The 23,917-nt window shown below is 38.6% G+C and overlaps 1 protein-coding gene across 1 annotated transcript in view; it reads left to right on the forward strand.

Moving 5' to 3' along the window:
* The window catches only part of MAOB (monoamine oxidase B), a 161,618-nt gene extending 150,884 nt beyond the window's left edge, over positions 1-10,734 (forward strand). Inside the window, exons 13-15 of the mRNA XM_033115752.1 lie at positions 8,106-8,217; positions 8,800-8,862; positions 10,191-10,734. Of these exons, the coding sequence (XP_032971643.1) occupies positions 8,106-8,217; positions 8,800-8,862; positions 10,191-10,343 (328 nt within the window). The 3' untranslated portion in view covers positions 10,344-10,734. The remainder of the gene's footprint in view (positions 1-8,105; positions 8,218-8,799; positions 8,863-10,190) is intronic.
* The last annotated feature ends 13,183 nt before the right edge of the window (positions 10,735-23,917 follow it).

Genomic DNA, 23,917 nt, shown 5'->3' on the forward strand with positions numbered 1-23,917 from the left:
CATATCAACCCGCTGCAAAATTCACTTCCATAGATGCCCAGGAAGAGAAAAAATCCATTAATTGTCATGAATAACCAAGGTAACAAGGCAGCTCATAAAGAAAATTTTGAAATCTCCAGAAAATACTTGTAAACTTAAAGACACGGAAATATGTGACTTAAATGACAGAGAATTCAAAATTGCAGCTCTGAAAAACTCATCGAGCTGCAAGAAAACTCAGGCAATTTAATGAACTCAAAAATAAAATCAATGAACAAAATAAATATTTTACCAAAGAGATTGAAACTAAAAAGAAATAGAAATTCTGGAGCTGAAAAACTCAATAAGAGATGAAAAATCAAATAGCCAGCTTAGGCAATAGAACTAAACAGATGGAAGGAAGTATTAGTGAGATTGAATGTAGAAATCTGGGAATGAAACAGATAGAACAAGAGAGAGACATGAGAGTTACAAGAAATGAAAGAACTCTACAAGAACTAACTGACTCCATCAGAAAGAGCAATATAAGAATAATGGGTATACCAGAGAAGAAGAGAAGAAGAAGGGCACAGAGAGTCTATTCAAACAAATAGTTGATCAGAACTTCCCAAACCTATGGAAAGAACTGGATCCTTGAATCCAAGAAGCAAACAGAACACCTAATTACCTCAATCCTAACAGGCCTTCTCTAAAGCACATTATATTGAAGCTATCAAAAATTAATAACAAATAACGGTGGCCAGATGGTTCAGTTGGTTAGAGCGTGAGCTCCCAACAACAAGGTTGCTGGTTCAATTCTTGCATGGGATGGTGGGCTGTACCCCCTGCAGCTAAGATTGAAAATGACGACTGGACTTGGAGCTGAACTGTGCCCTCCACAACTAGATTGAAGGACAATGACTTGGAGCTGATGGGCTCGGGAGAAACACACTGTTCCCCAATATTCCACAATAATTTTTTTTAAAAAAGAATAGTTTCCCAGAATATTACAAAAAAAAATAACAAATAAAGAATTCTCAAGGAAGCCAGGGAAAAGAAGAGGGTAACCTACAGAGGAAAACCCATTAGATTATCATCAGATTTTTTCAGTAGAAACTCTACAAGCCAGGAGGGAGTAGAATCAAATATTAAAACTATTGAAAGAGAGAAATTACCAGCCAAGAATAATATATGCCGAAAAATTATCCTTTAGATATGAAGGAGGAATAAAGACCTTTCCAGATACACAGAAACTGAGAGAATTTTCCACCAGAAGCCCTGCATGACAGGAAATACTGAAGGAGGCTATTCAACCTGAAACAAAAAGACAACAGGATACAAAACTATGAGCAAAATTACTAACAGACAGATAGAAGCAGGAAATGGCAACCCCCACACAGAAAATGGCATTATACATTTAAACATAACATAAAAAGTAAAGAAGATAAAAAGATAAAAAAAGAAAAACAGAAGAAGGCAATTTGTACTGCAACTCAGAAATGAACTAACAACATAAATAGGGATAATTTGTGACAACAAAAACATAAAAGGGGAGAGAGTTAAGGTCTGAATTTGCAAAGAGGAATGGAGATAAATTGCATGCTGAAGAACAAAGACTACTGTATATACGAGGTGTGATAAAAAGTACAGTGAATTTTTAAATTAAGAAATCATTATATTAAAAGACACATTGCCAATAAGCTACCTTGCTTCTAACACACTTTTCCCATCGTTCTTGCCACTTTCTGAAACAGTTCTGGAAGTCCTCTTTCATGAGTGTCTTTGGTTGTGCTGTTGTGGCTGCCTCAATGTCCTGAATCAATTCAAAATGTTTACCTTTCATGGTCATTTTTACTTCGGGGAAGAGCCAGAAGTCTCACAGTGTCAGATCTGGTGAATAAGGTGGATGAGGACACATGATAATGTTTTTATTTGACAGAAATTGCCATACCAGAAGCAATGTGTGACACAGAGCATTGTCATGACGGAGGATGAAACCATTTGCCTATTTCTCAGGCTGTTTCCTACACACATTGTTTCTTAAACACTCGTAAAGACATGCACGAAAGAGAACTTCCAGAACTGCTTCAGAAAATGGCAAGAATGATGGGATAAGTGTGTTTGAAGTGTTTCGAGGGGGGTTAATGGCAATGTATCTTTTACTATATTTTTTTATTTAAACATTCACCATATTTTGTGATCACACCTCATATGAAACTTTCTTTTCCATAAGCTAAATGGTAACCACTCAAAAAAAAAAAAAATCCAGAACTGAGACACATAACATAAAAAAAGAGAAAACAGAGGGAAAAAAATCATAGAATACCACCAAACTAAAATAACAGACAGAAACACAACGGCAAAGAAACAATGGAGAAACCAAGCTACCAGAAAACAGAAGATAGAATGGTGATAGGAAAATCTCATATATCAGTAATCACCCTAAATGTAAATGGACTGAACTCACCAATAAAAAGACACAGAGTAGCAGATTGCATCAAAAAACAAAACCCAACCATATTCTGCCTCCAAGAGACACATCTCAGCTACAAGGACAAATATAGACTCAAAGTAAAAGGGTGGAAATCGATCCTCCAAACAAATGGTATCCAGAGAAGTGGGTGTAACCATACTTAGGTCAAATGAAACAGACTTCAGGATAAAAAAGGTAACAAGAAAGAAAGATGGACATTTCATAATTATAAAGGGGACAATACAACAAGAAGACGTAACACTTACCAACATATCAGCCCCCAATCAGTAAGCACCTAAATATATAAAGCAACTACTAACAGAACTAAAGGGAGAAACTAACAAAAACACAATTATAGTAGGGGACCTAAATACACCATTGACAGCTATGGATAGATCATCCAAACAGCAAATCAGTAAGGAAATACCAGCCTTAAATGACATATTAGACCAAATGGACATAATTGACATTTACAGAGCATTTCATCCTAGCGCACCAGACTACATTCTTTTCTAGTGCACATGAAACATTGTTGAGTATAGACCATTTGTCGGGACATAAAACTAGCCTCAGAAAATTTAAGAAGATTGAAATCATACCAAGCATATTCTCCAAACACAAAGCTTTCAAATTGAAGATCAACTGAAAAAAGAAAGTGGGAAAAACCACAGATAACGTGGAGATTAAACACTATGCTATTAAAGAATGACTGGGTCAAAGAAGAAATAAAAGGAGACATCAAAAGATGCATAGAAACAAATGAGAATGAAAATACATTTTGTCAAAATTATTGGGATGTGACGAAAGCAGTTTTAAGAGGGAAATTTATATCATTACAGGCCTATATCAAGAAACAAACAAACAAAAATTCCAAATAAACAATCTAACATTACATCTTAAAGAATTAGAAACAGAAGAACACGTGAAACTCAAAGTCAGCAGAAGGAAGGAAGTAATAAAAATTTGAGCAAATTAAACAAAGCAGAAAAAAAGACAATAGAAAAACATTAATGCAACAAAGAGCTGGTTCTTTGAAAAGGTTAATAAAATTGAAAAACCCTTGACTAGACTCACTAAGGAAAGAAGAAAAGATACAAATAAGCAAAATCAGAAATGAAAAAGGAGCAGTTACCATGGATACCAGAGAAATACAAAGGATCATATGAGAATAATATGAAGCACTATATGCCACCAAATTTAATAGCCTAGAAGAAATGGACAATTTCTTAAAAATATATAGACTTCCTAGACTGAATCATGAAGAGCTGGAAATCTAAACAGACTGATCAACAGTAAGGAAACTGAAACAATCATCCAAAACCTTCCCAAAAGCAAAAGTCCAGGACCAGATTGCCTCACTAATGAATTCTACCAAGCATTCAAAGATGATTTAATACCTGTCCTCCTCAAACTCTTCCAAAAATTTCCAAAGAAGAGGCGAAACCTCCTAACTCATTTTGGGGCCAATATTACCCTGATAGCAAAACCTGGTAAAAAATAGCACAAAAAAGAAAACTACAGACCGATATCTCTAATGAATACAGCTGCAGAAATCCTAAGCAAAATACTAGCAAATCGAATACAAAAATACATTAAAAAGATTATGCATCACGACCAAGTGGGGCTCATCCCAGGGGCACAAGGATGGTTCAACATACATAACTTGATCAATGTGATACACCACATAAACAAAATAGAGGATAAAAACATATGATTATATCAATAGATACAGAAAAGGCATTTGACAAGATACAACATCCATTTATGATTAAAACGCTTAATAAAATTGGTGTAGAAAGGGTATACCTCAACATAACAAAGGCCATACATGACAAACCCTCAACTAATATCCTACTTAATGGTGAAAAACTGAAAGCTTTTCCTCTAAAATCAGGAACAACACAGGGAGGCCCCTTGTCACCACTATTATTCAACATAGTATTGGAAGTCCTAGCCAGAACAGTCAGGCAAGAAAAAGAAATAAAAGGCATCTAAATTGGGAATGAAAAGGTTAAATTGTCACTTTTTGCAGATGACATGATTATTTATATAGAAAACCCTAAAGACTCCACCAAAAATAATATAAGAAACAATAAACGAATACAGTATAGTTGCAGGATACAAAATCAGTGTACAAAAATCCATTGCATTCCTATATACTAACAATGAAATTTCAGAAAAAGAAATGGAAAAAAAAATCATTTTGCAATTGCAACAAAAAGAATAAAATACCTAGGAATAAAGGATATGAAGGACCTATACACTGAAAGCTTTAAGACATTATTAAAAGAAATTGAAGAAGACACAAAGAAATGGAAAGATATTCTGTGTTCATGGATTGGAAGAATCAACAGAGTTAAAATGGCCACATTACCCAAAGCAATGTACACATTTAATGCAATCCCTATAAATAGCCAGTGGCATTTTTTTCAAGAAATAGAACAAGAAATCACCAGATTTGTATGGAATCACAAAAGATCCTGAATAGCCAAAGCAATCCTAAGAAAAAGAACAAGGCTGGAGGTATCACACTCCCAAACTTCAATTTGTACTACAAAGTGACAATAATCAAAACAGTCTGGTATTGGCAGAAAAACAGACACACAGACCAAAGGAATAGAATTGAGAGCCCAGAAATAAACCCACGTATATGTGGTCAGATAATTTCGACAAAGGAGCCAAAAACATACAATGGAGAAAAGAAAACCTCTTTAAAAAATGGTGCTGGGAAAATTGGAAAGCCACATGCAAAGCAATAAAACTAGACTACTGTCTGTCATCATATACCAAAATTAACTCAAAATGGGTCAAAATCCTAAACATAAGACCTAACATAATAAATTACATTGAAAAAAGCATTAAGTACTAAAGTTATGGACATTGGGTTCAGTGAGGATTTCATGAATTTGGCCTCAAAGGCAAGGGAAGTAAAAGCAAAAATAAATGAATGGGACTATATCAAACTAAAAAGCTTCTGCACAGCAAAAGTAACCATCACCAAAACAAAGAGGCAACCAACCAAATGGGAGAAGCTATTTGCAAACAATGCCTCCTATAAGGGGCTAATATCTAAAATATATAAAGAACTCATAAAACTCAACAACAACAACAAAAACCACAAACAATCCCATTAAAAAATGGGCAGAGGACCTGAACAGACACTTCTCCCAAGAAGACATACAAACGGCCAACAGATATATGAAAAAATGGTCAACTTCATTAGCTATTAGGGAAATGCAAATGAAAACCATAATGAGATAACACCTCACACCTATTAGAATGGCTATGATCAACAAGACAAGTAACAACAAGTGTTGGAGACGCTGTAGAGAAAAATCAACCCTTATACACTGCTGGTGGGACTGTAAATTGGCATAGCCACTATTGAAAACAGCATGGAGGTTCTTCAATAAATTAAGAATAGAATTACCATATGACCCAGCAATCCCTCTTTTGGGTATCCACCCAAAATATCTGAAAACATTTATCCATAAAGATATATGTACCCCCATGTTCATTGTAGCATTGTTCACGGTGGCCAAGACATGGAGACAACCAAAGTGTCCTTCGATAAATGATTGGATAAAGAAGATGTGGTATATACCGGGGGTGCCAAAGAAATGTATGCAATTGGACACTTTGGTCAAGCAGTCGTTCTCTGTAATCAGAAGTGTCTGGACGCTGATGATAACCGCTTTGAGCACCTCTTGTAATTACAGAAGTCAAACGTGACTTGTGTTCATCTTTTGTTATCGGTATATATTGAGTATTACAATATTAATAGTTTTTTCCTGTCTTAAAATGTTTATATATATATTTGGTACCCTCTGTATACACAGTGGAATAGTACTTGGCCATAAGAAAAGACTTTAATTAAAAAATAAATAAAAATAAATAATAAAAAAAGAAATACTGCCATTTGTGACAACGTGGATGGATCTTGATATTATTATGCTAAGGAAAATAAGTCACAGAAAAAGTCAAGAACCATATGACTTCACTCATGTGTAAGATATAAGACTGAAAGCAACAAAGAAACAAGACAAATGAAGAAATAAAAACTCATAGACACAGACAACAGTTTAGTGGTTACCAGAGGGGGTGTGGTAGAAGAAGGTACAGATCAAATATATGGTGCTGGAAGGAGAACTGACTCTGGATGGTGAACGCAGAATGCAATATATAGATGATGTATTATGGAAATGAACATTTGAAACCTATATAATTTTAATAATCAATGTCACCCCAATAAATTTAATAAATAAATAGAATATTTAAGAAGTAATTCAATAGAGGGAAGAAGTATAACCAAGTTAAGTCTGTGGGTTTTGGAGTCAGATGGCCTAGGTTCAAATATCACCTCTGCCACTTACTAGCTGTGAAGTACAGTAAATTACTTTGTCTTTGTTGCTGGTTAAATTCCCCAGGAAGCAGACTCTGAAACAAAGATTAGCATACAGGATATGTACTAGGGAGATCCCTTGGTATCAATACCTGTGAGAAAGGAAAGACGCAGAAGTGAGCAGAGGGAGAAGTTGGGCTGTGATGCAGTTCCAGTGAAGGCCTCAGCTGTCCCCCACAGGGTGCTCTGGAGCTTTTAAGAGTTGTTCCAAGTGAGACAAGGGGGTCAGGTCTTTGTAGCCCCATGATGATCAGTCACTGGATGCAGCTGCTGCTGGAAGGAGGCATGACCTTAAGCAAGGCAATTTTCTTAAGCAGCGGCAATCTCCAAAGAGGGCTGGCATTAAAAGGCAATCTTCTGAAAATTGATTCTGGGTGGTGAACACACTGTGAGATATAATATATTACAGAATTGTACACCTGAAATCTATGTAACTTGACTAACAATTGTCACCCCAATAAACTTTAATTTAAAAAAAAAAAAAAGAAACAAAGAAAAAAAAAGGGCAATCTTCTGGCAGCACTTCCAGCAGCTGAAAATAAGCCTTTCATTCTCGAAGGCGGTTTGAGGAATGCATCACAATGTCCACCACAGTCTCCCTACCTCTATATTCTCTTCTGCAAAATAGAGATAATAATTGTAACAACCTCATAGAGTTGTGGTGAGGATTAATGCCCTTAGGAGAGTGCTTGGCACCCAACAAATATTAACTGTTGTAATTTAATGCAATAAAACTCTTAACACTAGTAGAGGTAAGTGCTCAATGAATGGTAGTTTCAGAGCCACAGTCAAACTTACAGATTTGTTACATGTTACTGATGGAAAAGAACTTAGAAATCATTGGACCATGCCCTTTAAGATATGGGGAAGTCAGAGCTCAGTGAGAGAAAGTGATTTGCCAAGTTCATTGGTGGAATAGCCAGGTAGGGAACGGGGCACCTGTGTCAGCTTGTAAAGAGTTAGTGAGCCATTGAAGGAGCTACAAGTGACTGGGCACTCATAGTCTCTCACTTCATGTAAGTGAAACATACATGTCCCATTGATATCAGTCCCTTTACATATAAGCTGTTGGTACAGGAGTAGACTTACACTTTTATTCCATTTTGTCTATGACAAGGATCATGCAAGAACTGGAGGAACCTGTGAACATTATTTCAAAATTGACAACGTACTCCTGATGTTTAGAATCTGAGGAAACCGACCAGCTTTGTGGGAAGGTTCTTCTCTGGTTCTCTGAGACTGACCACTTTACCTCTCTGCTTTTGTTTCAAGAGTTCTACGCCAGCCAGTGGGCAGAATTTATTTTGCAGGCACTGAGACTGCGACACACTGGAGTGGCTACATGGAGGGGGCTGTGGAAGCTGGGGAGAGAGCAGCCCGAGAGGTAGGGTCTGGGGTCATGAATGTGGGGAAGGTGACAATTCATGGGCCTGACACAGGTCAAAGATGTCTGATATCCTGGAGGCCAACTCACCAGTAACTTCCATCTGAAGACCCATGAAACACAATTTTAACAATAGTCTTAGGTAAAGCAAACACCTTAACCCAAAAATAACAATGAAAATATCTATCATGTCACCCAAGGTAAAAAGAGCTCATGGGACTAAAAGATCACTATGGCTATATTTGAAAGATAACCTAGGTCTAACATTATAGAACCAAACATGTTGCTATTGGGACTCAGAATTCATTTATATATTTCCCGACAATTCCTCTGATATCATCCCATTAAGCCATGTTCAAACTATTATAATTTATGGTGAGCCTAATGATCAGAGCCTCTTATGCCCTCAATAAAAGACTTTTTGGAGTCTTTTAATGGTTCAGTGGACTGTGTTAGCTTTTACCATGGCGTTTTTGATGGATGTCCTGAGACTCAGTTAATCCTTTATTTAAAGAGCAGATTAAGAGAAAGATGGTGCCACTTTCTCTTAAGAGTATTCATCAGGATACTCTTTCTTTTCAGATTCTGTATGCTATGAGGAAGATCCCAGAGGATGAAATCTGGCAGTCTGAACCAGAGTTTGTAGTAGGTTATATTTTATTTCATGAATTTAAATCTCTTTCCTCTAAAAGCAATTATTTGCAAAAACAACACACTAGTATATATTCATATACCTTTCCCTAAGTGATTCAACCCATGAATGTTTAAAGAGTTAGGGCAGAGGTGAGAGATTTAGAAGTATTTTCATACAATTGTAGCTGCCACATTCATTGCAGATTGTTAGGATACACACACACAACACACACACAAACACACACACACACACACACATCGTGCCAAAAAATGTATATATATTTTAAGAAAAGAAAACTGTATTAAAATTGTAATACTCAATATATACTGATAACAAAAGATGAATGTAAATCACGTTTGACTTCTGCAATTACAAGAGGTGCTCCAAGTGGTTACCATCAGCGTCCAGACACTTCTGATTATGGTGAACTACTGTTTGAGTAATGTTGAACAAAGTGTCCACTCATATACATTTTTTGGCACCCCCGGTGTGTGTATATATATATATATACCTCTAGACATACTAAGCTCTGGACATATTAAGAACTCAACACATACCTGTTTAATAAATGTGTAACCTGGTGATTCTCAGCAGGAGGTAGGAAATTAAAGGAAGATACGTCAACATAACCCTGTCCAGCGGCAAAGGGATGGAAAGAAATGGAGCAGATTTAGATTAAAAATGCATTTTTGATTTATTACAAAAATAATAGTGCATATAACACCAGGAAGTCTTCCTGAATAGACAGAAGGACACATACAGGATAGAGTGAAATGCATTATATAGGACAAGGGTCAAAAAAAGTCAAAGTTATTCCTCTATCAAGTATGAAGTCAAAAAGTATAACCCTGTCAATCCAAGTCATTCTCTTAGTGCTTCTGTCAGATGTGGAATTGAGGACTGAGTTGGCCATAGATTCATTCAACTCCACAGCTATTTATTGTGCACCTACTCTGCACGAGTTGCTGTGATAAGGGTATAGCAGTGCTTTCACAGAGCTCAACATGCAGTTGGGAAAACAGATGATAACCAAACTGTGCAAGTGTGATGAAGAAGACATGCTGAGAATGTAAAAAGAGGGATCATCTTAGCCTGGAGGCACAGGAAAGGCTTCCTGAGGAGGTGATATATAAACTGAGACTTGAAGGATGAGTCAGAATTAGTTAAGGAAAGGGCTCAGTCAGGTATGGGGATGAGTGTTATGACTAGAGGGAATGCTATGTTTAATGGCCCAGAGTTTGGCAAGAGGGTATCATGTTCAGAGAACTGGAGGAAATACAGACTTATTGGAGTAAAGTACACAAGCCTTATACTGACACCAAATGTTCTCTGAACCCAGGATGTCCCTGCGCAGCCCATTACCACGACTTTCTTGGAGAGACATTTGCCCTCTGTGCCAGGCCTGCTGAGGCTGATTGGATTGACTACCATCTTTTCAGCAACTGCTCTTGGCTTCCTGGCTCACAAAAGGGGGCTACTTGTCCGGGTCTAAAGAGAAGGCATCTGTAACCACACCCTCTTCCTCTTATCTTATCATCTTCCAAGTTCTCTGCATTTGTCCTTAGAATCCTGTATTGTTATAGCTGGAAGACCTTAGAGACCATCTAGTCCTTATCTTCTGTTTTACAGTTGAGCCAACTAAAGCTGAGAGAGGTAGAACTGAATTGTCCAAGGTCCACAATAAGCCACTGATATTTTGGAGACTAGAACACAGGTCCATTGCTTTTCCCACCTCCTGGGATGTATGCCCCAATGATCCACCTCTACTCTCTGCCATGGTTGCTGATGGTGTCTCTTTGTATGAGTTTATTCTGTACTAAGTTGTTAAGTACTACAACTATAGTACTTCTGCTGCTGTTATGCAATAAAGTTGATTCACCAGATGTCTGTTGTTTTTTTCTTTTGGGGTAATGACTTTCAAGGTTTTGACAGATCAATTTAAGATCCAGCATTAGGGGGTGTGTGTGTGTGTGTGCGTATATATATATATAAATAAAATTGTGGCTTTAAAGCATTTAGTCAAAAATTTCCTTGAAACACAGGTGATGCATGCATTTTGATTGTGCTGTCCATCATGGGTGGTGTGTGTGTGAACACTTGGTAAATGATGTACAATGATATGATAAGGATGCTAAAAGACAGCTCCTTGCTTTCACCCCCCAAAAAATACTGTCAAAATAATTGACATATTAATAAGCAAGATTCTTTAACTATTAAGATAATTGCAATATTTTATCTGACCTCTCATATTCCTTACTAGTGCAAAGCTTTTTATTAGGTACACTAATTACTTTAAAACTACAGTTTCACAGTCCATTAAATTCTATTTGAACTACTCTTCAAATAGTCTCATCATTTCAAAGGACTCATACCTCTCAACTCCTAAGGTCAGTTTTTTATCAGGATATATTTTAAATCCATAAATAACCATTCTCACATGCTCCCTTAGAAAATGAAGCTTATTCTTAGCATAAATGGAATTTAAGAAATTCCCTAGGATTAATCAATAACAGTATAGAATTTCTGATTTTACTGTGACATTTACATTTATGAATTTATAGGAACTTTGGACACCAAATGAGGGAATTAGAGAACCCACTAAGACTTTCTTTGTAAATTTTGTGCTTTGAATCTGTCTAAAAATGTAATATACTTGACATAACAATGTCTTCTTGAGCATGTTCCCCTCCAAAGAGATACCTTCCCCTAGTAGACACATCCATTAAATCAAAACCACAATGAGATATAACCTCATGCCTATTAGAATGGTTTGCATCCAAAAGACAAAAGAAGACACATGTTGGCAAAGATGTGGAGAAAAAGACACTGTGCACTGTTGGTGGGATTGTAAATTGGTGCAGCCACTATGGAAAACAGTATGGAGGTTCCTCAAAAAACTAAAAATAGAACTACCATATGATCCAGCAATTCTACTTCTGGGTATTTATCCAAAGGAAACAAAAACCCTCTGTCTAAGAAATGATTTATACCCCTATGTGCATTACAGCATTATTTATAATATCCAAGGTATGGAAGCAACCATAGGATCCATCAACAGATCAATGGATAAAAGAGTTGTAATTTATTCTCTCTCTCTCTCTCTCTCTCTCTCTCTCTCTCTCTCTCTCTCTCTCACACACACACACACACACACACGCGCGCGCGCGCGCGCGCGCGCACACACCAGAATATTCAACCATAAAAAGGGGGAAATTTGCCATTTGTGACAACATGGATGGACCTTGAGGGCACTATGCTAAGTGAAATAAGTCAGACAGAGAAAGACAAATATGGTATAATCTCTCTTATATGTGTAATCTAAAAAAAAAAAAAACTCTTGGAAAAAAATGTCAGATTTGTAGTTATCAGCATAGGGAAGGGGGAATTGGATGAAGATGGTCAAAAACTACAAACTTCCAGTTATAAAATAAATAAGTACTAAGGATGTAATGTACAACATGATGATTATAGTTTACTGCTGTATGGTATATATGAAAGTTGTTAAGAGCGTAAATCCTAAGAGTTCTCATCACAAGGAAAATTATATATATATATTTTTAATCTATATGAGATATTGAATGTTAACCAAACTTATTGTGGTAATCAATTCTCAATATATGTAAGTCAAATCATTATGTAATACAGCTTATACAATGCTGTATGTCAATTATATCTCAATACAACTAAAAAAAAAAAACACATTTATTGAGTGAAAGAAAAGGTCAATTAAGGAATTACCTTCTCCAGGAATCTCCTGGACCATTCATCCTCCAGTTGAGAGAGGTGGCCTTTTGTTTTCCCAGTGCTACATGCATAGATCTCATGTCCTTCACTTATACATTATAATGCAATTGTGCCATCTTGTTAAATCATATGATTTGACTGAGGTTCCAAGTCACATTAGATATCAGTTACCAAGGTAATGCTGAGATAGACATACATTGGAAACTTTAAAGGAAAAAAACATCAAAACCAGTTTCTTTTTTGTTGAAACTCCTCACCAGTTTTGAGAGTATAAAAAGAGTGTATTTCTAAAGGGGGTAGATTTGTGAAAAAAATCTCTTTAGAGAGAGCTGCCAAGCTTAGGGTCCAATTTACCCCAAAGGAGAAGGACAGAGTGCTTGCTACCTTCTCATCTCAAGTCTAGTGAGAGGAGTTGCAAGAGACCTATTTGAGAGCTTGACACACCCCTGAAGAGATTAAAGCCCTGGATCTTTTTTTTTTAATTAAAGTTTATTGGGGTGACAATTGTTAGTAAAATTACATAGATTTCAGGTGTACAATTCTGTATTACATCATCTATAAATCCCATTGTGTGGTCACCACCCAGAGTCAGTTCTCTTTCCATCACCATATATTTGATTCCCTTTACCCTCATCTACCACCCCCTCCCCCCTTACCCTCTAGTAACTACTAAACTACTGTCTGTGTCTATGAGTTTTTGTTTCTCATTTGTTTGTCTTGTTCTTTTCTTGTTTTTGGTTTATATACCACTTATCAGTGAAATCATATGGTTCTCTGCTTTTACTGTCTGACTTATTTTGCTTAGCATTATAATCTCAATATCTATCCATGTTGTCACAAATGGTCCTATTTCATCTTTTCTTACTGCCGAATAGTATTCAATGGAATACTATGTATATATACCACAACTTCTTTATCCATTCATCTATCGAAGGCCATTTTGGTTGTTTCCATGTCTTGGCCACTGTAAACAAAGCTGCAATGAACATTGGAGCACACGTGTCTTTATAGGTAAGTGTTTTCAGATTTTTTGGGTTGATACCCAGGAGTGGGATTGCTGGGTCATATGGTAATTCTATTCGTAATTTTTTGAGGAACCTCCACACTGCCTTCCATAGCGTAAAGCCCTGGATCTTGCTTAAAATGCTTTTGACCAGAGTGAAGGAAAGCCACAGATACTTCAGGAAAACAGAAGCTGAATGGAGATCAAAATTAACTAACCAAAGGAGAGGTACTGCCTGTGTTGTGGTTATCAAAGTCAGAGAAAGCTATCTCAGAAGTCTTTGAAACACACACATACACACACACGCACACACACACACACACACACAAAGAAAAACCGACAAGAGGTCCTATAAGAGTTAATTCTCATAAAAACCAGACCCCGAACATATGAAACTTGTACAAGACTACCAGTCAACTAGGAATGTTCAGTAAGCCCCTTTCCCCGCTCCCTTTCCATGCCCAACCCAGAATCAACAGTTGACAAGTTAAGCAAGGAATAGAGAAGGAGAGGGAAATTTGACTACAGACTCCTTCAAGATGGCACACCAGCCCCTGAAGCTGGTCCTAAATGGAAGAGGGGAGAAAAATCGAACTCTAAATCAAGTTCAGAGATTTGATTGTTCCACAATTTTCAAAATTCAATTTATTGAATTGAACCTTTAGTTTGTGACTTAAAGAAACTTTAGAATTTCTTCTAATTTAAGAGTGATTGGTAGAGTCATCAACCTGCCAGGATTTTCAAACAGAAAAAGGGGAGAAGCTTCCCTCACTGAGCAGGCTTAAATGAATAGTGGAAGACAAAGTTGTGATTTCTTTACATTCTATTCAATGCATTGGTGTTCTCATTTATTTTTTAGAGCAGAGACTGTTTTCTATTCATCTTTTCATCTTTTGTATCTCCTATGGTGCCTAAGTCATCATAGTGTCTCAAAAATATAAATGAATTAATTCCTGTAATTTTCATTGTAATTCTGGGTTTGACAATCCTGTCATACCCACTATTTGTAAAGTGAGTGCTTCTGTGCCCTCTTTTGCAGAGAGATAATTTTCACACTCATTTTGAAACTATCAATTGTCTTGACTATATTTTACTTGAGGTAGCACTAATGACTGGTTGGATTCAGTTTCCTCCTTGGGTAGACTGATGAGTCTAAAGCAATGATTCTTAACTGATGGTACACTCCAGAATTACTGGGGTGCTTTGGAAAGACCCACATGCCTAAGCTTGGAGAGATTAATTTAGCAAGTTGGCCAAGTGTCTTTATAGGCCTTCTCTATGAAGCTCTCAGCCAAAGGCTAAAAATCACTAGTTCAAATGTACAGTAGGGCTTGGACATCTGGAGTTGAGCCTAATCATGGGACTGCTGTTCTGTCTCCATTCTTTTTCAGTTACCCAGCTACATTGGGGTGAGAAGAAGATGCTTATAAAAAACTGGAATAAAAGGAAACAGTGTTACTCTCTGAAAGTTAAGCATTAATTCAACAAATTAAAAAGTAAGACATATTTCCTGGATCATAGGAACTAATTGGCTAAAGGAAGTCTATCTTGATTGGAAGGCATGGTTGTCTTAAGCTGGGTCCTCCCCAAACTCAGAGCTTCAAACAAGGGCTCTTATATATATAGGTCACTTTGGGAAGTGAGCTCAGAAAGAAGAAATGGAACTGGAATGAGTGAAACAAGGAAGGATGGAAAGACAATCCAAGGGTGTGTTGACGAATTGGTCACTGCTGTGGGCTACTGGGGCTCAGTCTTGCCAGGGACCCTCTGAAGAGATGTGCATAATACATCTCAGAATATATCACCTGAGGTAACTAAAGAAGGTAGTATTTATCTTCCATTAGTCAAAATATCCCTTGGAATGTTAACTCCTTTACATTTCCAGGTTTGCCCATGTATCAGAATGGTCACTAAGGAAGGTGATGTCAGTAAGTTGCACATCTGGTTGCTGGTTACTACAGCAATGGCTGGAGTGAAAAGATAGGCTGAGAGGATGTGGTCATGCCCAAGAGCTGTCCTAGATATAGGGGCCAATATACAACTTAAAAGAGAAGTTAAGAGAAGCTCAGTATGGTAAGGGGTTGGTTTGTTTGCTTGCTTGTTTTTGTTCAAGAGAGAAATTCTGAATCGTTGGGGGAGGGATCTGTTTATGTGACACCCTTGTGGATATTTTAGTTATCAAAGTACATCTCAATTTGAGATCTTCAAGGCTGGACAGCTGAGAAAATTGCCATCTATTGGCAAGGTCTCATGCAAGAAGGGTATTTATGAAATATTGAGTGCTTGCCATGCCTGTGGTCTCCTTTGTAAAAAAGTGGTCAGAAGTGGATCCTTGCAGATAGATCATCTGCTTTTCTGATATGTTACCCTGGTTACAATTGATTGGACTAGGGTTGATTTCTGAGTCAAGGACAGCCTTCTATTAGTGGTCAGTAGTCAAAGATTTCACCTGGCCCAAAACATTTCTGTGGCAGTAGTGAAGACAAAGTGGATACAAAGAGAGGGCAGACTAAGTCACTGGAATGGGATAATGATGCCCAATTTTGTGGGTGTGACAGTAGAGGGCAGCTGTGTCACTTGACCTACAGAGGCATCTCAAAAGCAGTGACCAACATTCCAGGACATCATGAGACTTGACTGAACCACAGTAGGCTAATCTCCCCTACTTCCTCACTGCTCCTAGTGTTTCTATGGGAACTGAGTTTAGTTAACTGATAGAGATGTCTTTCCTCTGCTAACAGTCACCTCCCTCTTATCTGCTTCCTTTCAAACTTCAACTCTGCTTATCTCCAATTATCAAGTCTTCTGCCACTGCACACCCTATAGGATCTTGTTTCTTGGACAATCTGTTAGGATCCTTTTACTTCTTTCTTAGCCTTGGCTCAAAACTAAGAAGGACAAGTCCTCATTTCAACAGTAGAGTAAACCTTATAATGAAATAGAATAGTCCAGAATGCTCTGGATTCTTGGGGACTGTGTAGACAACTAGGTGTAATATTGTCATGTGTTTGCTTTTGTGGTTTGTTTATTTCCTGTAAGTTTGATTTTCAAGTGCTGAAGAAGACTCATCTAAGTTGAAAATTCTCCTGGAGAGTGATCTTACTGACATTTTAGCCTGTGGATGCTAGAAGCCACACTCCTGTATTGGAAATAACTGATCTAATTAAACCCTTAACTTATCTTGGGCTGCTACTTTTTGGTGTGATTGCTCTTGTCATTACTGCTGAGACTATGCAATGAGTCAGTGAAAAGTCATATACCACTTTAGCAGAATGGCATTTCAAACTCTGGCCTCCATCCATGATCTATTTGACCTCTTGTTTCACCTTTCTTTACATCTCTAACAATCAACAATTTCTTCCCTAAGTATTCTGGTTCAGTTTATTCTCCTTGAAAATCCATTTCCTGCAAGGAAAAATGTTGAGTGGCTCTGAGCTTTTGCTCTTGAGTTTGACATATCTGTCTTACCTCTAGGCTATTTCATTATATTCTATTTTTATTTTTCCTAACCTGCTGTAAAAATCTTTTTAATACCAGAATCTTCCCTAGGTTACAGAAAATCAAGGAGAAAGTTCTGGAGTTATGTGGAGACAGTGGGAAGTCCACCAGCTATTTAGGAGATAGAACTGGCATGGACTACAAGCCCTTCATCCCCATGACCCATCTCCCCATCTCTCTTTTCTGACCTCATGTTGTCCTCTACCTACTCTTCTCTTCTACTGCTCTACCACCAGTGCTACCAAATGCATGGGCCCATAGTCCACTGGTCTAAGCTGGGTTTGAATAAATATAATGCCTTTTGGAGCCCAAGATTGACTGGTGATATTGGCCCCTTGGACAATACATCTCTATGTTGTGGAAGCACTGCAAGGACAGGATTGTCTTCAAAATAATATTTTCTAAATGTTACTTGAAATGTTAAAACCAGGAAATAAATTATGTGTCCTTAAGTAATATAAGAGTGTCCCTGCCAACTCCATGCATCCTTCAGCCCCCTTTATTTTAGGTGCCCAATGCCACAGACACTACTTAAGCAAAGGACAATGTAGGCAATGAAACCTACCATAGAGAGGAGAAGTATAGGAAGAGGGTCCACAGTGAGGGCTCTAAGTTTTACAGGCCATTCCCACTGCCAGTTGTTGGTCATTTCTTTTTGAAATACAAGTGAGGACAGGATGTTGAGTGTTAGACTTACTCAATCTCCATCCTTCTACCTCTTTGATAATATATTGATTTTGTTCAGCTATTTATCTACTTCTATGCTTCAGAGTAGGTAGGCTGGCCACACCCTCAGTCCCAAGAGACAGGTACTGGATAGTCTAAGCCAGTCATGGTGGGCCTGTTTCCTTTGTCAATGATTGACTTAAGCCTGGGTATGTTATGCATTCTGGCTAATAGCACAAAAGGAGAAGTCTTCTTGGTGTGCGGGAGGGAGCTTCTGGGAAAGGGCCCCTCATTCTTAGAAACAGGCCTATGAAATAAAAAGTTCTATCCTATCCTTCCTCTGGACATTACAAATGCCTGGATATGACACTGGTAATCACTGCAGCCATCTAACTTTCAGGCTAAGGATGAGGTCCATACACAGAATAGGTTGGGGCCAAAAAAGTCACAGAAAGCAAATTGGAGCCCTGATGCACCCTGTTTACAGCTTGCCCTGTCTTGGGATGGCTGGTCATATGAGAAATTCAACAAGTTTAAATATGAGTTTTTTGGTACTTACAGTCCAAAGTATCCAAAAAGATCCACCTGACTTGACAAGATTTAAGACCTCTTTACAAGGCTGTCTTTGGCTAGTATCATGTTTATTATTAATTATAATGATAACTATCTTTTATTAAACATGTATTATTTACATGACACTGTACATCATCTCATTTTATCCTGAAATCACTCCCATCATTTCCATTTTACAGATGAGAAATTTGAGTCTCAGAGAAGCTATGAGGTAAAGGTCTCAAAACTAGTGAGAGATGTACATGGGCTTCAAACCCACCTGGGAGTTGTTCTAAACCTGTGAGTGTTCTCTGCACTGTCTCTATTCCCTGGGCCACTTATTCAGAATACCAAGAACCTGACTTTTCTGAATTTCTGGTATTACCAAAGCTACAGGTAACCCCCGTATAACACGGTTGTCAGGTTCCTAAAAAGCCGTGTTATGCAAATCTGTGTTATACGAAACAAAGAACTAGTACCAAAAAAAAAAAAAAAATGGGGTTAGGTTAAAAAAAAACATAACATTATATTTTTTATAACTAAGAGAAATACCTTTATTAAAGCAATTTCACCCAAAGTATAACATCTTAATATGTATTAAATAATGTTTTCTTCATCATCACTGCTAAGCACCATTAACCGAGGGTGTTTTCTTTTTGACAAGATATCTTCATCCTCTGAACTTTCTTCAGCACTATCTTGACTTCTATTTTGTACTTTTTGCAAAAAATCTGTTATTTTAGATTGCTTGCTTTTAGCTGAGAGATCTTTATAGATTTCATTATATGGTGCTAAGTACTTGTGAAGTTCTCTCTTAACCTTTGTGCTTCTTTCAGTGGAAGGATCTACATTTAGGAAATTCTGCAGTCAAATCTGATATGACATACATGTTCAAATGAAAAATTTCAAATGAGATATATTTTGCTCTTAAAAGCTCTTATTACGCTCCGTGTTGTTTGGGGAATTCTCTAATTCTCAAACCGTGTTAGAGTGAAACTGTGTTCTAGGATGCCATGTTGTACAATGGTTTTCCCCAATTCTCAAACCGTGTTAGAACAAAACCATGTTATAGAAGTGCCGTGTTATAAGGGGGTTAGCTGTATCTGATTTTCAAAAGAACTTTTCCTTACCCTCTTACCACTCAGTTTAACCACAGCATCTTGTTAATCATATTATTTTGCCTATTCTACTATATAGATTAAAGAACAATAGACAGCAAATAAATAAATAAATAAACAAATAAATAAATACTATCAGTGGAGAGAAATGTTATCAAGAAAATGTAACAAGATTTCTGGTCAAGATGGTGGAGTACATAAACATTGTGCTTGCCTCCTCTCAAGACTACATCAAAATCACAACTAAACTACAGAACAACCATCATGGAGAATCACCTGAAGTCTAACTGAACAGAAATTCTACAACGAAGGACATATCAAAGAAGCTACCTCAAGACTAGTAAGGTGGGCAGAGATGTAAAACAAACTGGTCCCATACTCACATGTGATGGTTAAAATTCGGGAGAGATATCTTGACTACAGAGGTCCTCCCTGGACGAGTGAGGAGTCCCAGCCCCACACAAGGCTTCCCAGCCCAAGATTCCAGCGCTGGGAAGCAAACTCCCCATAACTTGAACACCAGTGGAGATTGCAGCTGAGTGAGACAGAGCTGCTGGAGTCCCAGGCATTCCTCTTAAAGGGCCCATGCATGGATTTACTTGCTGACAGACACTATAAGCTCCAGTTCTGGGGCAGCAGCTTGAAAGCTTCCAGGGACATATGGGCAAGAATTGAAGTGTCTGACTGCAGGGCATGGGCTGGAGGGACAACTTTCTCCCAGATAGAAATGCTGGCAAAATCCATTATTTCTTCATTGAGCCCTCCTCTCTCCTGGCATGCAGACTCAGGTGGCCACTGTATCTGATCCTCCATCAACCTGGCTAACACTCTTCACTTGACCTTGGTGATTCCCTGACACTCTGCCCCACCCAACTTGTTGACCCAACCAAGCAGCTTCCAGTGACATTTCCATACAAACAGCCTGTATTGGTCATGCTGTGGACTTTCCTAAGATCACTCAAAGGTTCACAAACCCAAACAAGCAGCATCTGACCTCTGCATGCACTGTACCTCTTTCTGAGCAGCCCGAAGCCTGGCACTAGTGACAGCCAGCCTCAATTGGTGGCATGTCTTCTTCCAGGCACCTCCAAACCCAGCACGCATGGCTGCCATCTGCGGATTGTTTTGTGGCTCACGCCAGATAGCCTTGGGCAGGGCACAAGCTATGGGTGAACTTGGTCTGTGGCAGAGGCCCTCACAGGATGCCCGCTGGGCTGGCACAACCAGTGGCCAGTTTTGAAGTCGCTGGAGCACCACCCAGCTGCCTCTGCTGGCAACACACCCAAAGGGCAGACTGAGCAGACACCAGAGCCCTGCTAAAGTGAATCTTGCTCTACAGGATCAACCCCTGCATGACAACTTCTCCACTGTAGTCACGGCCAGCCCTCACAAAACAATCAGGCTGACATTGACATACAAACAGAAATGAAGGCTCAACTACAATAGGAGGGCACACAAAACTCACACAAGGGGCGCACCTGGAGCACCCAGCTCAGGTGACCAGGGAGACTGCACCAGTGGCACCCCACACAACACCTACTACATAAGGTCACTCTAGTAAGATTGGGAGACATAGCAGCCCTACCTAATACATAGAAACAAACACAAGGAGGCAGTCAAAATAGGAAGACAAAGAAATATGTTTCAAATGAAAGAACAGAAAAAAGCTCCAGAAAAAAAACTAAACAAAATGGAGAGAAGTAATGTACCAGATGAAGAGTTCAAAACACTGGTTATAAAGATGATGAATAAACTTAGGGAAAGATTAGATGAACTCAGTGAGAACTGTAACAAAGAGACAGGAAACATAAAAATGAAGATAGAAAACATAAAAAAGAACCAGTCAGAAATAAAGAATACAATAACTGAAATAAAGAATACATTATAGGGGATCAACCATAGATTAGATGGAGCAGAAGATCAAATCTGCATTTTAGAAGTTAAAGTAGTAGAAAACACCTAATTAAACAGCAAAACAAGGAAAGAATCCCAAAAAATGAAGACAGTTAAAGGAGTCTCTGAGACAACATCAAGCATACCAACATTTACATCATTGGGGTACCAGAAGTAGGAGAGAGAGAGAGAAAGAGAGAGAGAGAGAGAGAGAGAGAGAGAGAGAGAGAGAGAGAGAGAGAGAGAGAGCAAGGAATTGAAAACCTGTTTGAAGAAATAATGACAGAAAACTTCCTTAACCTGGTGTAAGAAATAGACACACAAATGCATGGAGCACAGAGAGTCCCAAATAAGATGAACCAAAGAGGCCCATACCAAGACACATTACACTTAACATGCCAAAGGTTAAAGACAAAGAAAGAATCTTAAAAGTAGCAAGAGAAAAGCATTTAGTGACCTACAGGAGAGCTCCCATAAAACTGTCAGCTGATTTCTCAACAGAAAACTTGCAGGCCAGAAGGGATTGGCACGAAATATTCAAAGTGATGAAAAGCAAGGACCTATGACCAGGATTATTCTACCCAGCAAACCTATCATTTAGAATCGAAGGGCAGATAAAGAGATAAAGATCTCAGACAAGAAAAAGGTAAGGAGTTCATCACCACCAAAACGGTATTACAGGAAATGTTAGAGGGAATTCTTTAAGGAGGAGGAGGAGGAAGAGAAGAAGGAGAAGAAGAATGAATCAATGAATAACAAAATGACAATAACTACAACAATGACAATAATTGTTGATATCTATCAACAATTGGTTTATATGTAATCTGATTAAATGCTCCAATGAAAATACATAGGGTGACGTCATAAAAATGGCAGAGCGAGGGGAGCCTCTTGAAATCTCCCCTGGAATTTACAACTAATTGAACAACAATAACTCCACAAAGGACTTCCTGCACAGCGGACAGGCAAGACAAAGAGGGCCACTACTGAATTCACCAAAAGGTGGGCGAATCGCGTGAGCTGGGGAGGTGAGAAGGGAGAAGTGCAGAGACGGAGCCGCACGGTCACAGGACGCAGACCTAGCTGAGACCTCCGAGCTCACTGCATCCCGAAACTACTGGAGCTGTGGGAGAGGGAAGAACTCGGACTGCTAGGGCTCTGCTTATGGCCCACAGGGTTGAGGGGGCAGCATATAACACAGCTGAACCCAACGCTCAGGGCAGAGACCTCGGAGCAAAGACTGAGGGAAGAAGGCTGAAAACAGTGGTTTAAGCCCTCACTGCTGAGCAGAGAACAGAAGCCTTAGGCACTGAGACAATCCGCCCCCTCCCTACCCTCCCAGAGCTCACTCTGCTGCCACCTGCCTGGTGCTAGAAGCGGAACAGTAGCAGTGTCAGATCAAAAGAACAGAATATTTGCTGTTCTGAGAACTGTGGACCGCAGACACAGATTCGCAGCCCAACTAGTTCCGGCAAAGGGGAGGGAGCTGTGGAAGCAGGACGGCTGTGGTGGTGGTCGCCCCCATTGCTCTGGGCCACCTCTCACAACTCACCCCACCCCTGGCCACACCTATCTGGGCGGACCCTGCAGGAGTAAACAGAACTGCTGAAACATACGGGCTCTGAATCTGCTGCAGGAAGAGCTTTGGAAGTTCAAAAGCTCTCTGCATACCCACATGGACACTGCGCCCTGTGACCCAGGCGAACTATTAACAGAGGAGAAGCCCATCTCCCAGGGAATCCCCCCATTGTGTGAGAAGCTGGAATAGTGCAGAGAAAACATAGCACTACCGTGTGAGAGAAATAAAAGGCTGCAGTCGGAGAGAAAATAGGACATTCTACCAATGAGTACTGGAAAACAAAAGAAAGACCTCTTCCTATCAACCTGTTGCAGAAGCCACTCCTGTAGATGTCTAGGAAGAGAAATAATAAATCAATAATAGCCATGAATAACCAAGGCAACAAGACAGCTCAGAAAGAAAGTGAAAAGTCTCCAGAAAAGGAACTTAAATATATGGAAATATGTGACTTAAATGACAGAGAATTCAAGATTGCAGTTCTGAAAAAACTCAACGAGATGCAAGAAAACACACAAAGGCAGTTTAATGAACTCAGAAACACAATCAAAGCACAACATGAGCATTTTACAAAAGAGACTGAAATTTTAAAAAAGAACCAAAGGAATGTCTGGAGATTAAGAACTCAATAGAAGAAATTAAGAATGAAATAACCAGCTTAGGTAGTAGAGTTGACCAGATGGAGGAAAGAATCAGTGACATCGAAGATAGAAACCTAGAAATTACACAGATGGAAGAAGAAAGAGACTTGAGACTTAAAAGAAATGAAAGAACTCTACAAGAACTTTCTGACTCCATCAGAAAGAGCAATATAAGAATAAAGGGCATACCAGAAGGAGAAGAAAGAGAAGGGAACAGAGAATATATTCAAACAAATTGTCGATAAGAACTTCCCAAACTTGTGGACAGAACTGGATCCTCGAATCCAAGAAGCATAATAGAACACCTAATTACCTCAATCCCAACAGGCCTTCTCCAAGGCACATTGTATTGAAGCTGTCTAACATTAACGACAA

Source organism: Rhinolophus ferrumequinum, chromosome X (genome assembly GCF_004115265.2).
Source record: "Rhinolophus ferrumequinum isolate MPI-CBG mRhiFer1 chromosome X, mRhiFer1_v1.p, whole genome shotgun sequence".
Taxonomy (NCBI): Eukaryota; Metazoa; Chordata; class Mammalia; order Chiroptera; family Rhinolophidae; genus Rhinolophus; species Rhinolophus ferrumequinum.